A 12,248-nucleotide genomic window follows, 5' to 3' on the forward strand; every position below is an offset into this window, starting at 1 on the left:
TCGCTCAATCAGTGTTTCAGCCGCGCAAAGACGTCAATATAATGGCTTGTAAACAATGTCACGTAATGTCACATTTACCTCAGAAAAGACATATTCGGTGACCATAAACTCATTAATCAGATAGAAAAATAAACTGTAGAGAGGGGAATTTTGCTAAATATATGCACCATATAACATATTCATTATAAATTTTACTGTTCTTAAATGTTTAATTTATGTTTGAATAAATCCATCAAGTTTTTATGACAGCCACCATTCTTTATATTTAAAAAAAAAACCTGAATTGAAGTAGAAATATTATTATGTAATTGTAACTTTATTTTAAAACTTCATTAAGTGTAATTTTAACATCAGTCAGTTTTAACCTTCAATATTATAGTAATGTAGTACCAACTGTATATTTTAGTTGAGAGATTCTTTTCCTTGAGAAAATTTGGCATGTACTGTACCTGATACATATCCAAAATAATCGAATCAAATCGAAAGCTTGTGAATGAGAATCGAATCGTGAGATTTGGGTCAAAACCCAGCCCTAGTAATAAATAACATACAACATAACATGTTTTAATTGCATTAAAATAGAAAGCATTACATTTTGAACTAAAAAAAACAATTATTTACACATTTTTATTTAATAATGATACAAAATAAGACATGAATTCATTCAATCTGAATGCATTTTGAAATGAAAAAAAAAAACCCAATAATAATAATTAGTACTTTTTATTTTATAATAATGAATGCATTTTGAAATGAATTTTTTATTTTATTTTTTATTTTATAACAAAATCTTAATGCACCTTAATACATTAAAACTGACTGAACTACATTTTAAAATGAAACAAAAAAAAAAACCAATTATTTATAAATTCATATTTATTATACTTTAATTCCATAATCAGAAATAAAACACTCCTTCTTATTGTTATTATTATTATTACATAGTAATCTCACGTTAAGTATGATGATTCTAAAAAATATACTCAAATAAAATTGATCACCATTATTTGAATCTGCCGACAACTCTAATTTACACACATTTTACGTGAAACATTGTACAAAACATATATTAAAAGAGCTCAAGTTCTTCATGTCCTGAACAGGAAATAACAGTGTTAAACTGTTAAGTGTGGGAGGGGCTTCTTCAGGTCTGGACAAAACACAGCCCATGCAGATTTACTGCAAGAAAACATCTAATTAATCACAAACGAGTGAGAAGAGGTGCACTGACAGCGCCACACGCTGTGTGTTGTACAGAACACACACACAAACATGCAGCCCTTCACACATTACCGTCACACAACACACACATTACCGTCACACAACACACACACATTCAGCCATATCACTGAAAACAGAATTTCTGGCTCTTATGAAGCTCATAGAAATACTGCATGTGTATTTACAGATCATCACGGTTACTGATGTCACGAACATGGACATATGACCCTCATTTACATACCGAACCCGCTCAGTATTCACTCGTTTCACATGCAAGGAGATTAACCGATTATAACACAAGCCTTTCACATATGGAAAATAGTCTTAAAGGTCTAAAAGATCAGAGAGAGTGTGACTCCGATAATATGATAAACGATAATAGAGAAAGCCCGTGAAGAGATGGAGGAGAAGAGAGGAGGGTTAGGTCACTCTGAAGCGATGCAGGGTTAACAGGACGTACAAGAGCCTGAGAATGACACAGAGAGGGCAGTTCTCACCAAACCTCTTCCACACACTCCTTGCCTCTGTGGTACAGGAGGAAAAATCAACTTTAAAACCTAGTGAGATTTCTAACTAGACAGCATTAGAGGGCATCACTGGCCTAAGGATGTTTTCAGCCAAAAAACAATCTCAGAATGCATGGTGGCCAAAACGGCAGATAGAGTTGAGAGAAATAAAAAAGCCTGCAAATAATAGTTCTACTGAAAATAATGCATACAAATTGTTCCATCTACAGTAGTTGAGCTTTAATTATTTGTGTGCATTTATGTTTATTAAATCTATCATGTCAGCAGTATTGCAACATGCTAATGTCAGACTCTTTTGCAATCTATCGCGCACTTCACTATTTGTGTGGTGTGCATGTCGCATGAAGTTGCTGCCTAGTTGGAGCGTTCCAAATCAGTCACTTGTGAGCTTCCATCTCAGTCAGGATGCCTATGTAGACAGTAAGCAGCTCATTAGCTCACTGCTGCTAAAAACTGACACTATGCACAACTTTAATAGAAAAGCATATTTCATCTTATCGAGTTCAGTTCTGCCGTTCCCACATCAGTGGCGTGTCCTACATGTTGACTCTAGAGCATTTAGCTGTTTACTCACTGGGCAGTCTGCACTAGTCCTCACAGTTGGGTAGTTTGTTTAATCTGCCGTGTTTACAACTGCAGCTGGAATGAGTTAGGACTCAACCATGAAACTCTTCTCCAAATGTTTCTGTTTACTGACTGACCGGAGGCAGAGGAATTTTAGAGAGGAAAAAAGGGAGGTTTTCCAGAGACGTCAAGAAAATTAGTCAACACTAATGCATCTGACCCGAAAAGAGGTACACAGAAAAAAGAGAGAGAAGACTGTAGAGGTGTGTGTGTTTGTGTGGCAGTCTGTGATGTTGCCTTACCTGCAGTGATGTTTTCTAGTGGCCAGCCAGAATCCTCTCTCACAGCCGTAGCACTGAGCGGCCAGATGATCCGGGTACCACCGGGTCACCTGTAACAATAAATAATATAGGCTCTAAATGAAAGAATCAATAAAAGACCTCATAAAGACCTTAAAGACAACACAAGATGGCATTCATAATGCATTGAACTTGACATGACTTTTTTGAGTGAAACAATTAACATTTTGATAAAATATTAAGAAAACAAACACTATTTAATCTATTTCTTTAGATTAGCATGCACTGAGGAATCACTCACAATAAGAGCAGCAGGGTTTTAATAAGTAAATATGGTCAAATTTAATGTCATGTTTTCTTTAAAATCAGAAGAAATATCTTACTATAATTCCCAAACAATCACAAACTACGATTGATTTATTTTTATTTTTTTAAAGAAATTTATACTTTTATTCAGAAAGAATGCATTAAATTGATCAAAAGTGACAGTAAAGACATGTATAATGTTACAAAATATTTGTGTCAAATAAATACTGTTCTTTTGAACTTTCTACTAGGGCTGCAACAAACGATTATTTTGATAATCGATTACGCTAACGATTATTATAATGATCAATCGACAAATCGTCGATTATTTAACTGATTAATCATTAGACATTTATTGATTATTCAGCTTTTGCAATTAGTTAAAATATTGAGTTATACATATTCTAACAAATAAATTACGGTAATCACTTCGGCTTTTGAAAGTCATATTGTGTAATTACAGTTATACAATTAATTTATACAAATAAATATATTTGGCACACAAAATGAGATGGCAGAGAAACTCTCTTATTCACCATTTAATTAGCTATATGAAAAAGTAGCTGAATGACACATCATTCTGCCTAAAATATATTTTTGTAAGTCATATGGATAAGAAACAAAACACAGGTTAAGTGATGAGACGTTTTTGGATAAACTAATATTCACAACATAATCTATCTTAAAATACCTTATGGAGTTATGATAATCAAAACAGTCCTGAGCTAGATCAAGCTTTGATCTCTGCAAACCAAACTATCACTTTAATGAAATGTTTTTTTCCCCACTGATAAAAAGATTTTATCATTTGCTAGTTCAACACTGGAGAGCTGCTTTATAACAGAAAATAAAGTTGTAATTCTAACTGAAAGCAACACTCTTTTCACAATTAATCGAATGCGATTGTCATGCGCTTTTTGTCAGTAAAGCCGGTTCTGTGATCAGTAGTAAATCTCCAGCACGTGCTTTCAGATGGAGCAGCATTTACTACACAGAGCCGTAGTTCACTGAGAAGCTATGCAAACAGCTGTCATTATTGCGAACGATTTATTCGATGGCGTATTTGGAGTTTCAGCGCGAGAGCGCCCTCTGGCCTTTGGATGGAGATTTACTGCTGATCACAGAACCGTGCTTCACTGAAAGATACGCATGACAATCGCAGCTTCTCTCTAATCGCGGTTTCGATTCCATTTCAATTTATCGTGCAGCCCTAACACTGACTCTGGCTTTTCATGTTTAATAATACTGTAAAGCTGCTTGATTTAAGGCTATCTATTGCATTTCTTAACTGCTGCTTTCTCACCGCTGTCAGTTTTTGATGTGTTTATTGAGAGGAAAGCGCGCAGTATATATTTACATATTCATCCAAACGCCGCTTAGCAGCCTCAGGTTCGGCTGCGTTTGCTCTGAAGCGCTGTCTTCTTCTCTTGATTTGCATCAGGACGGCTAAATTACAGTCTTGCGCTACAGCGTCACACTGGTCAAACCGCGTTATTGCAGGCTCTTACATTAGGTCATATGAGATCAAAAGGCTAGTCGACAACAAAAATATTTGTTGACAATTTTTTATTGTCGACGTTGTCGATAATGTCAACTAATCGTTTCAGCCCTACTTTCTACTCAAAAATAGCTGAAAAAATGTATCACAGTTTCCACAAAAATATGAAGCAGCACAACTGTTTTAAACATTGATAATGATAATCAGAAATGTTTCTTGAGCAGCAGATCAGCATATTAGAATGATTTCTGAAGGATCATGTGACACTGAAGACTGGGGTGATGATGCTGAAAATTCAGCTTTGCATCACAGTAATAAATTACATTTTAAAATATATTCAAAAATAAAACCATTATTGAAACTGTAATAATATTTCACAATATTACTGATTTACTGTATCCTTAATCAAATAAATGCAGCCTTGGTGAGCATAAGTGTCTTCTTTTAGAAAATATTTTAAAAATCGTACCGGCCCCAAACTTCTTGCATTCTGTCTCCATATATCAGAACAAGTCTTTCTATCATAATAATAGCGTGTACCTCAGTGTCCTGCTTGTCCACCTGCTCCCAGCTGGCCTCAGAGAAGAGTTCAGTGCTGCAGCGAGACAGACAGTTGGGCTCCAGGTTGAAGTCGGAGTCTGCGATTGAGGTCTGACAGAAAGATGAGAAAAAGTCTCTTAAGATGAACCATCAAACATGCCTAAAACATCTGCATGTAGGTATATGTATAGAATGCTATGTATTCTGTGATTTTGTTTTTATTTCAGAGTTATATATTCCATGTATAGTGTATGTGATATCCCTTCCTCTGTATTTTGCTGTTTTGTTTTTATTTTGTTGTATTATTATTATTATAAATTATCTCTGTAATTGCAAAAAAAAAAAAAGCAAAAAAAAAAAAAGACGTCTAAAACCCCAACCCAAGCTATATGAGCAAAAGCAACACCGAGTGTGTACTACTGCTCACCACTTCATCACCCATGTCTCCGTTGAGTCGCAGCATCCCGGCGGCCTGGTGGCTCTCCAGACGGCTCCAGAGCTCCTGTACCTGCCTCTTCAGAGCTTCCACCTCCAGCTGGTGACCGGCCTCGATCTGCCGCAGCCGCTGCTGCACTGCGTCCGTGTGCAGGGTCAACCCGTCATCGTCCAGATGGCTCCGGGCCGAAGGGGGTTCTGGGGGGCTGAAGCTCGGCCGGCCCAGAAACCCCAAGTGCAGGCAGCGATGGTGGGAGCAGGCGCCCCGTGCGTGGAGAGTCAGCGAGCCGCAGCTGGCGAGCGACAGCTGACGGCTGAGCGTGGTCCGTTCCCTGTTTGTGCGCGCCGCCCATTGCGGCGTGGAGGGCTCGGGGTCGGGGGAGTCTCCGTTGCACACCGGGTGGAGGAGGTCAGTGGAGGGAGGAAAGGCACTGAGAGATGGCCGTTTGGGGGTGTTGTTTAAAGTCCTGGGGTCGGTAGAGGCGCGGAGACCCTGTTTGAGGCACGATGATTCGGCAAGGGTTTTAAGAGGAGGTGGAATGGTTAAAGGTCCCAGACTCTCAGGCCGAACGCCCAAGTCCTCCGTAAGCGTCTCTGTGGAGCTCTCCAAAAGAGAAAGACGTTTCTCCTGCTCAATGCTTTCTCGCCCATGGCCGTTACTCACAGTCCTGAGGCCATTGGGAGGGGTATTATTTGTGTTACGAAAAGTATTGTGTTCTTGTATCGCACATTTCTCAACTACTTCTTCTAAGTCTTGGCTTCCCGAGGTTTCCTGGCTGAGAGCAGAAGATGCTTCAGAACTACCGTCTTCTGAAAAATGTCCATTGATATTTGCATCTCCAAGGCTTTTATCTTTGCTCTCCTGAGCATCAGCAGTTAGTTGTGCCTCAACACTGCCCTCTTCTGAACGTGCAACATCATCACTCTGTCCGTTTAGAGTGGAGGTTTTGTTAGTGTGGTCTGCCTTTGTGTCTCTGTGGCTATCTGGTGGCGATTCGTCTTTTGTAGCTTCCTGAAGAATGTTCTCCATTTGGCCCACAGCCACACCAACTGTCAGCTCTGCCTCGCCTTCCCCGAGACCGTCCCCATTCTCTGTGCCCCCATTAGGCAATGTTCCCATAAGCCCCACCACGGTTTGTCCATTGACCCTCTCATCTGAGTCTGGAGATGCAGCACCGTCAGCTCCTGTCCCGATGTTGAGCTCCAGAGACCTGCGATGGTCCTGCCATTTCTCATTCAAACTGGGGTCGCTGGAACGTCGATTGGAGGTCAGCGGGTTTCCGACTTCACAAGCGATGGGCAGGTTATCGAACGAGCGGGTTTTAGGACGCCTGTGGGCACAATACAAGATGGAACCAAGCTCATGACAATTTCTGAAGACTAAATGCCTTAAAAATGTTCAGATCAATATGAAACTCCATTTACACTTCATTTTACTTCTGTAAAGGCTGAAATACACTATACAGCAAACAGCAAATAAGCAACTCTTTGCAAAAGAGGGCAAAACCGTGAGTGTATTCCAGACTTAAAGTGAAGTATTTCAGATTAAAACACACAAACAGAGAGCTATTGTACATTAACCAATTACCTGCCGAGGGGCTGGTCCTCAGGGTTGGCACCAGGTGCTGGGTAGGGGGCACAGGAGTCATCTGAAGGGGTTGTGGGTGAAGAGCAGGGTAGGTAAACTGCTGTCCACAACATGAGATTGCGTACGTGACACACAGGATGAAGCACCTAGTACAGACAGCAGAGATAGAATATAATTAGACGATTGATATTGCTTAAAAATGGCTTAATCTCACAACAAAATGCCCAGGTAATACAAAAAACAGATATTGCATAAAGACTTTCTTTCCTTGGATTCTGACTCGGACATGTTCCTAAAGAGGTTTGGGTAAATTTGGGAAGTTTTTAGTTCAGTTGATCCAGTCAAAGCAGAAATAAAAAAGAAAAGGCACAGAACAAGACAGGATGTTTTATCAACTGCAAATCAAAGAACAACTGATACTGAAAGTTTGAGGCATAAAAATTAAAAACCTTGCAAAAAAAAAAATTTGAGGCTATTTACACAGAAGTTGGTTGTCATCATTTTCACACAGACCCACCAATATTGCTTTTTTTTTTTAATAAATAAATGTACATTTGAAAAAAAAAATGTAACTAATAAAATTACTAAAGATTATTTAACTAATAAAACTAAAATAAAATAAAATGTAAAAAACAGAACTAAAACTGAAATAAAAATTAGAAAGTAAAAAAAAATCAAATAAAACAAACAAAGAAAACATGCAAACTAAAATTAAAATAAAAAAAATGATTTAAAAGTAAAAACTAAATTCAAAATCTTAATAAATAGTACAAAGTATATTAATGATCCTAAAATAACGCTGCCCACCAACAGGGTCAACACAGTAACCAAAAGGAAAGGAAACGGAAAACGTTGCAATGAATAGAATCAGTGCTGTACAGACATGACTAGCGATGGCCTGAAAAATGGGCCATGCCAAATAATGGTACTTCTTTTGATTGATTGATTGATTGATTATTAAATATATTTATACTTCATAGTATAAAATAAATGTTTATCTTTTCTAATTATATTATACACTACCATACAAAAGTCTGGGGTCAGTAAGATTTTTTTTTTTTTAAACAGAAATTAATACTTTTATTTAGCAAAGGGGCATTAAAAATCAGCATATCAGAATGATTTCTGAAGGATCATGTGACACTGAAGACTGGAGTAATGATGCACATGCAGTTTTGAAAACATATTAATTGAGCAACTACATGGAATAAAAAAAAAAAATCACTCACACTAGGGCTGCACGATTATGACAAAAATCATAATTGTCGATTATTCCGTTGAAATTTTAATTGCAATTATTAATTACGATTAAATGAATGATGTTTACACCTTTGTTTGAAGCAACTGCATGCCATATTTTTATATGAAAATAAACAAGCTGAAAACACTAACTGAAAAACTTTTATTGCTTTTCTATAGTATTAAGCCTCAAATGTCAACTATACATCGGATTGGTTTCTTCTTTAAATAAAAAAGTAAAACTATGCATGGTATTATGTTATACTAAAACTAAAATTAAAACAATGGAAAAAACCTTTAAGATAACATGTACAAAGAAATAAAGCATCTTAAGCATGCAGAATAACATAAGTGGACTTTGAACGATTAATTGCTGCTTTGAACGATTATGTAATTGTGGCATCCGTAATTGTAATCGCGATTAGAAATTCGATTAATTGTGCAGCCATAACTCACACGGCAAGAAACATTTGATATATAATAGTCATCAAAATCTATTCTATCTGCTCTTTGGACACTGGAATCAGCTACTGAAAACCTCCTATCAGTTGTAACCTCATATAACCTCTTGTGAGTAAATGATTGTAAGAGAGTAATGAGTAAAAGAGCTGACGTACGGTCTCTGAATGAGAGGAGTACAGCATGTTTCTGAAGGAGCGGTTGGCGGCTCTGAGGAGAGACCAGACGGAGCAGGTTCTTTCCTGAATGTGTCTGTCCTCTCTCTCCTTCCCGCTGTTACACAGGAACGTCCCGAACAGACACGAGTACGTGTGCTGCACTAGCTTCACCTGAACACACAAAATCAAAAGAAATCAGAGCTAACAACTTGGTTAACAACTTGTACTTAAAGCACAAGGAACATGTTTAATTTTAAAAAGACAGGTTTATGGCAACTTGCACCCACCAGAAAGGCTTCGTTGAACTCGAAGGAACATGGGAATTGTCTCTGGAGCTGGTGCACACAGTCTAACCACTGCAGGAAGACAGGACATCTCTCGTTCAAGTCCTCCGCATTTTCTCCGTGACCACAGCGGTCTGCGAACTTATGACCGAAGTCCAACCACTCGGTCTCAACCAGCACCTGAAAACCCTGCCAGTAGAAAGATGATTTTCTCTTTATATGACGTCAACAATTTGATGTTTGTTTGATGTCAAAACAAATCACAAAATACCTCCAGAACACAACATGTATTCAACATCAGACAATTAGATATTAATGTTTAAAATACAGTAATGCCTCCTTAAGTTGACTCATCTTCTGAGTTCAAGCTCCAAAACGACATTCATGACGGACATTAGCCGTGGCTTTTCTGTCCAGTTTTCCATTTACTTTTTCCAAACAGACAGCTTGCTATAAGTTGTAAAAGAAAGTCTCTAGGCATCATGCTCAGTAAAAAAAAAACATTGTTATTTCAGTATTATTTATATACAATAAGAGTTATTATTAACATTTTGAATTACCTAATATTTTAATTTTCTCATTTTAATTTTAGGTTAATTTTTATTAAAGGGTCATGAAACCCCGTTTCAGCACTGGTTAGTTCTCACCACAGTTTTGGCGTGGTGCGCAGCGGAGTGGAGGGGGGAAGAGGGGAGACAGACAATACAGACAACTTCGGTTTTAGACAGTTTCATTTCGCTCCCATCGAGTTAAAAACACAAATAAATGCACAGCCATTTGCACTCTGCACCGAAAACATACAGTGGTGTGAAAAAGTGTTGGCCCCCTTCCTGATTTCTTATTTTTTTTGCATGTTTGTCACACTTTAATGTTTCAGATCATCAAACAAATTTAAATATTATAATGCGCTGTTGCACCTCTGATAACTTTTAAGACTTATTCTGCGCTGATTGCAGACGGTTTGTGTCACGGAGCTGTAAAAACGGTTACACTCACTGAATCGCGTTTGTGCCGAACTCTTATTACAAAGCAAAAACAAACACTCTCCTTCGATCCATGAATGTTTCTCTCAGTTAATGTGCACGATCTCACAGTCTGGGGCATCTGTCATAGCAAATCAACACATGCTGTTGTGAATAATTAAGCGAAGCGTCTTCTCATTGGATAAGAATACGCAGTCTCATGAATAATTTAAAAGACACCGACACGTCATTGATGTACTATTGTCCTTTGCCACGTCACAAATTGTGACGTCAACACGATGTAGATTTTAAAATGAAAATAGGGCAAAAAAAGCTTTAAATTAACCATTTTTCTCCAACAATTAAAATTATCGGATGCTAACATTGTCTTCTATGACGTGCAACACAAACACCTCTGCTAAAATCTCAGCAAAAGTAGTCTGGGGTTTCATGACCCTTTAATTTTGTTTATTAAAATGTTTTGTTAAATAGTAATATTACTATTTAGGTTTAATTACTTTTATTTTAGTTTCAGTTAATAATTTTTGTGCTTAAACTTATTAGTTGCCAAGGCACCATTTCTATTATTTCATTTTATTATTTCTATGTATTTCTTTTATTTCTAATTAAAAAAATGTTGAATAGTTCTAATTGTAGTTTTAGTTATCGATAACCCTGTTAAAACATTCAACTGAAATCGACTATGCTGCCCACTTGCAAAATGTCCCATCTTGTGAAAAAAAGGTACCAGATCTGGAAAGATTCAAAACTCAATATTCCTTATGAATATAGGTTTATTTGTTTGCAATTAAATGCTACCACTGCTACTGATAGCGAAAAACAGGTTAAAATTAAGCAAAATCAGAAAAGAAAAACAATCTAAATGTTTATCTTTGATTTTTTTAAAATCTAGCTTCTGCTAGTAAATATCAGACTATGAAAAGTCACCCAAATAATACACTACACTCTCAGAAAAAAAGGTACACAAGCTGTCACTGGGGTGGTACCCTTTCAAAAGGTACATCTTCGTACCTTATTTTCCGCTTAAGGGTGCATATTAGTACCTTTTGAAAGGGTCCTCCCGTAGTGACAGCTTTTGTACCTTTTTTCTGAGAGTGTATTAAAAGGAAAGAAAAGTGATTCTCTATTGTTCAATCGATGTTGTTAATCAAAGTGTGTTGTGCTCCAAGGTCGGGTAGCATTACAAATATTTTAACATTTCCTCTAAGCCTTTGTCTATGTAAACATGTCCTGGTGAGCATTTCAAACCACAGGATTTTAAATAAGCCCTTGTGGATTTTTCCAGCATGTGATATAGCTTATGAATTCCTCTCGTAATAATTCGGAGGGAGTTTTAATGGTCTTCCCCCTTTAGGGTTGTGCCTATAGACGATAGTATCGTGTATCGATGATAGTCAGAGATATCGACGATAGCAGATGTCTTTGTCGATAGTCAAGACGATATTAGGCTCATTCTCCTACAGGGCTCTGAACCGGTTCAAGGAACGAAAACGAAAACCTGAAACGAACGAAATTTTGACAGGAACAGAACCAGAAACAGAAACAAAATCAAATTTTATAGTTCCGAACAGAATCGAAAATATGAAATGGCCATTAACCGGTTAATAACGTTATTTTATCGTTCCATTTAATATTTGAAATTTGCTGTCAACCAATCACGAATTCCAGTCGTAGTCTATGCAAATGTGACGCTGACGCCAAAGAGTGAAATGCCCGCTTAGCTGTGAACTCATCATAGGTAAGTCGCAATGGATTGCGAGTTTATCCGAGGATAGTGTAAGGAGGATTCAACAGATCACAAACAACTGCAGCGCTTCTGTGAACAGAGAAAACAGAATAAAGCTATAGGCTTACATAAAAAGGAATATAGGCATATACACGAAATATATTTCACTTAAATCATTGACAGATTAACAAAACGAAAAAAAAATGCGCTGAGTTACGGTTCATTGTGACGCGTTCCAAAGTTCTCGGAAAGGAAAACGAGACAGCAGAAAGTAGTTTTCTTTATTTTGCAAAAGCTTTAGTTTTATTTATTTTGCAAAAGCTTGACAATTTTGAATAATGTCTTGCTTCTATCTGTATAACCAACCAGCGTTGGTATGACCATTGCGCTGGTACCTCACGTGCACACACAACATATTTTT

At 37.3% G+C, this 12,248-nt stretch overlaps 1 protein-coding gene across 5 annotated transcripts in view; it reads right to left on the bottom strand.

Annotated features, from left to right (window-relative positions):
- The window catches only part of LOC107671008 (myotubularin-related protein 3-like), a 52,972-nt gene that overhangs the window by 2,391 nt on the left and 38,333 nt on the right, over positions 1–12,248 (bottom strand). For 3 of the 5 annotated variants that reach the window (XM_016463832.1, XM_016463829.1, XM_016463827.1), the window contains 6 exons: positions 9,122–9,307; positions 8,835–9,005; positions 6,979–7,124; positions 5,383–6,721; positions 4,956–5,066; positions 2,615–2,703 (listed from right to left, as the gene is read on the bottom strand). In XM_016463832.1, coding sequence (XP_016319318.1) covers positions 2,615–2,703; positions 4,956–5,066; positions 5,383–6,721; positions 6,979–7,124; positions 8,835–9,005; positions 9,122–9,307 — 2,042 coding nt within the window. Of the gene's footprint in view, positions 1–1,018; positions 1,180–1,341; positions 1,746–2,614; positions 2,704–4,955; positions 5,067–5,382; positions 6,722–6,978; positions 7,125–8,834; positions 9,006–9,121; positions 9,308–12,248 lie in introns of those variants that run through there. The other 2 variants (XM_016463830.1, XM_016463831.1) reach the window with 2 other exon arrangements.

Source organism: Sinocyclocheilus anshuiensis, unplaced genomic scaffold (assembly GCF_001515605.1).
Source record: "Sinocyclocheilus anshuiensis isolate Anshui unplaced genomic scaffold, SAMN03320099.WGS_v1.1 scaffold332, whole genome shotgun sequence".
Lineage (NCBI taxonomy): Eukaryota > Metazoa > Chordata > Actinopteri > Cypriniformes > Cyprinidae > Sinocyclocheilus > Sinocyclocheilus anshuiensis.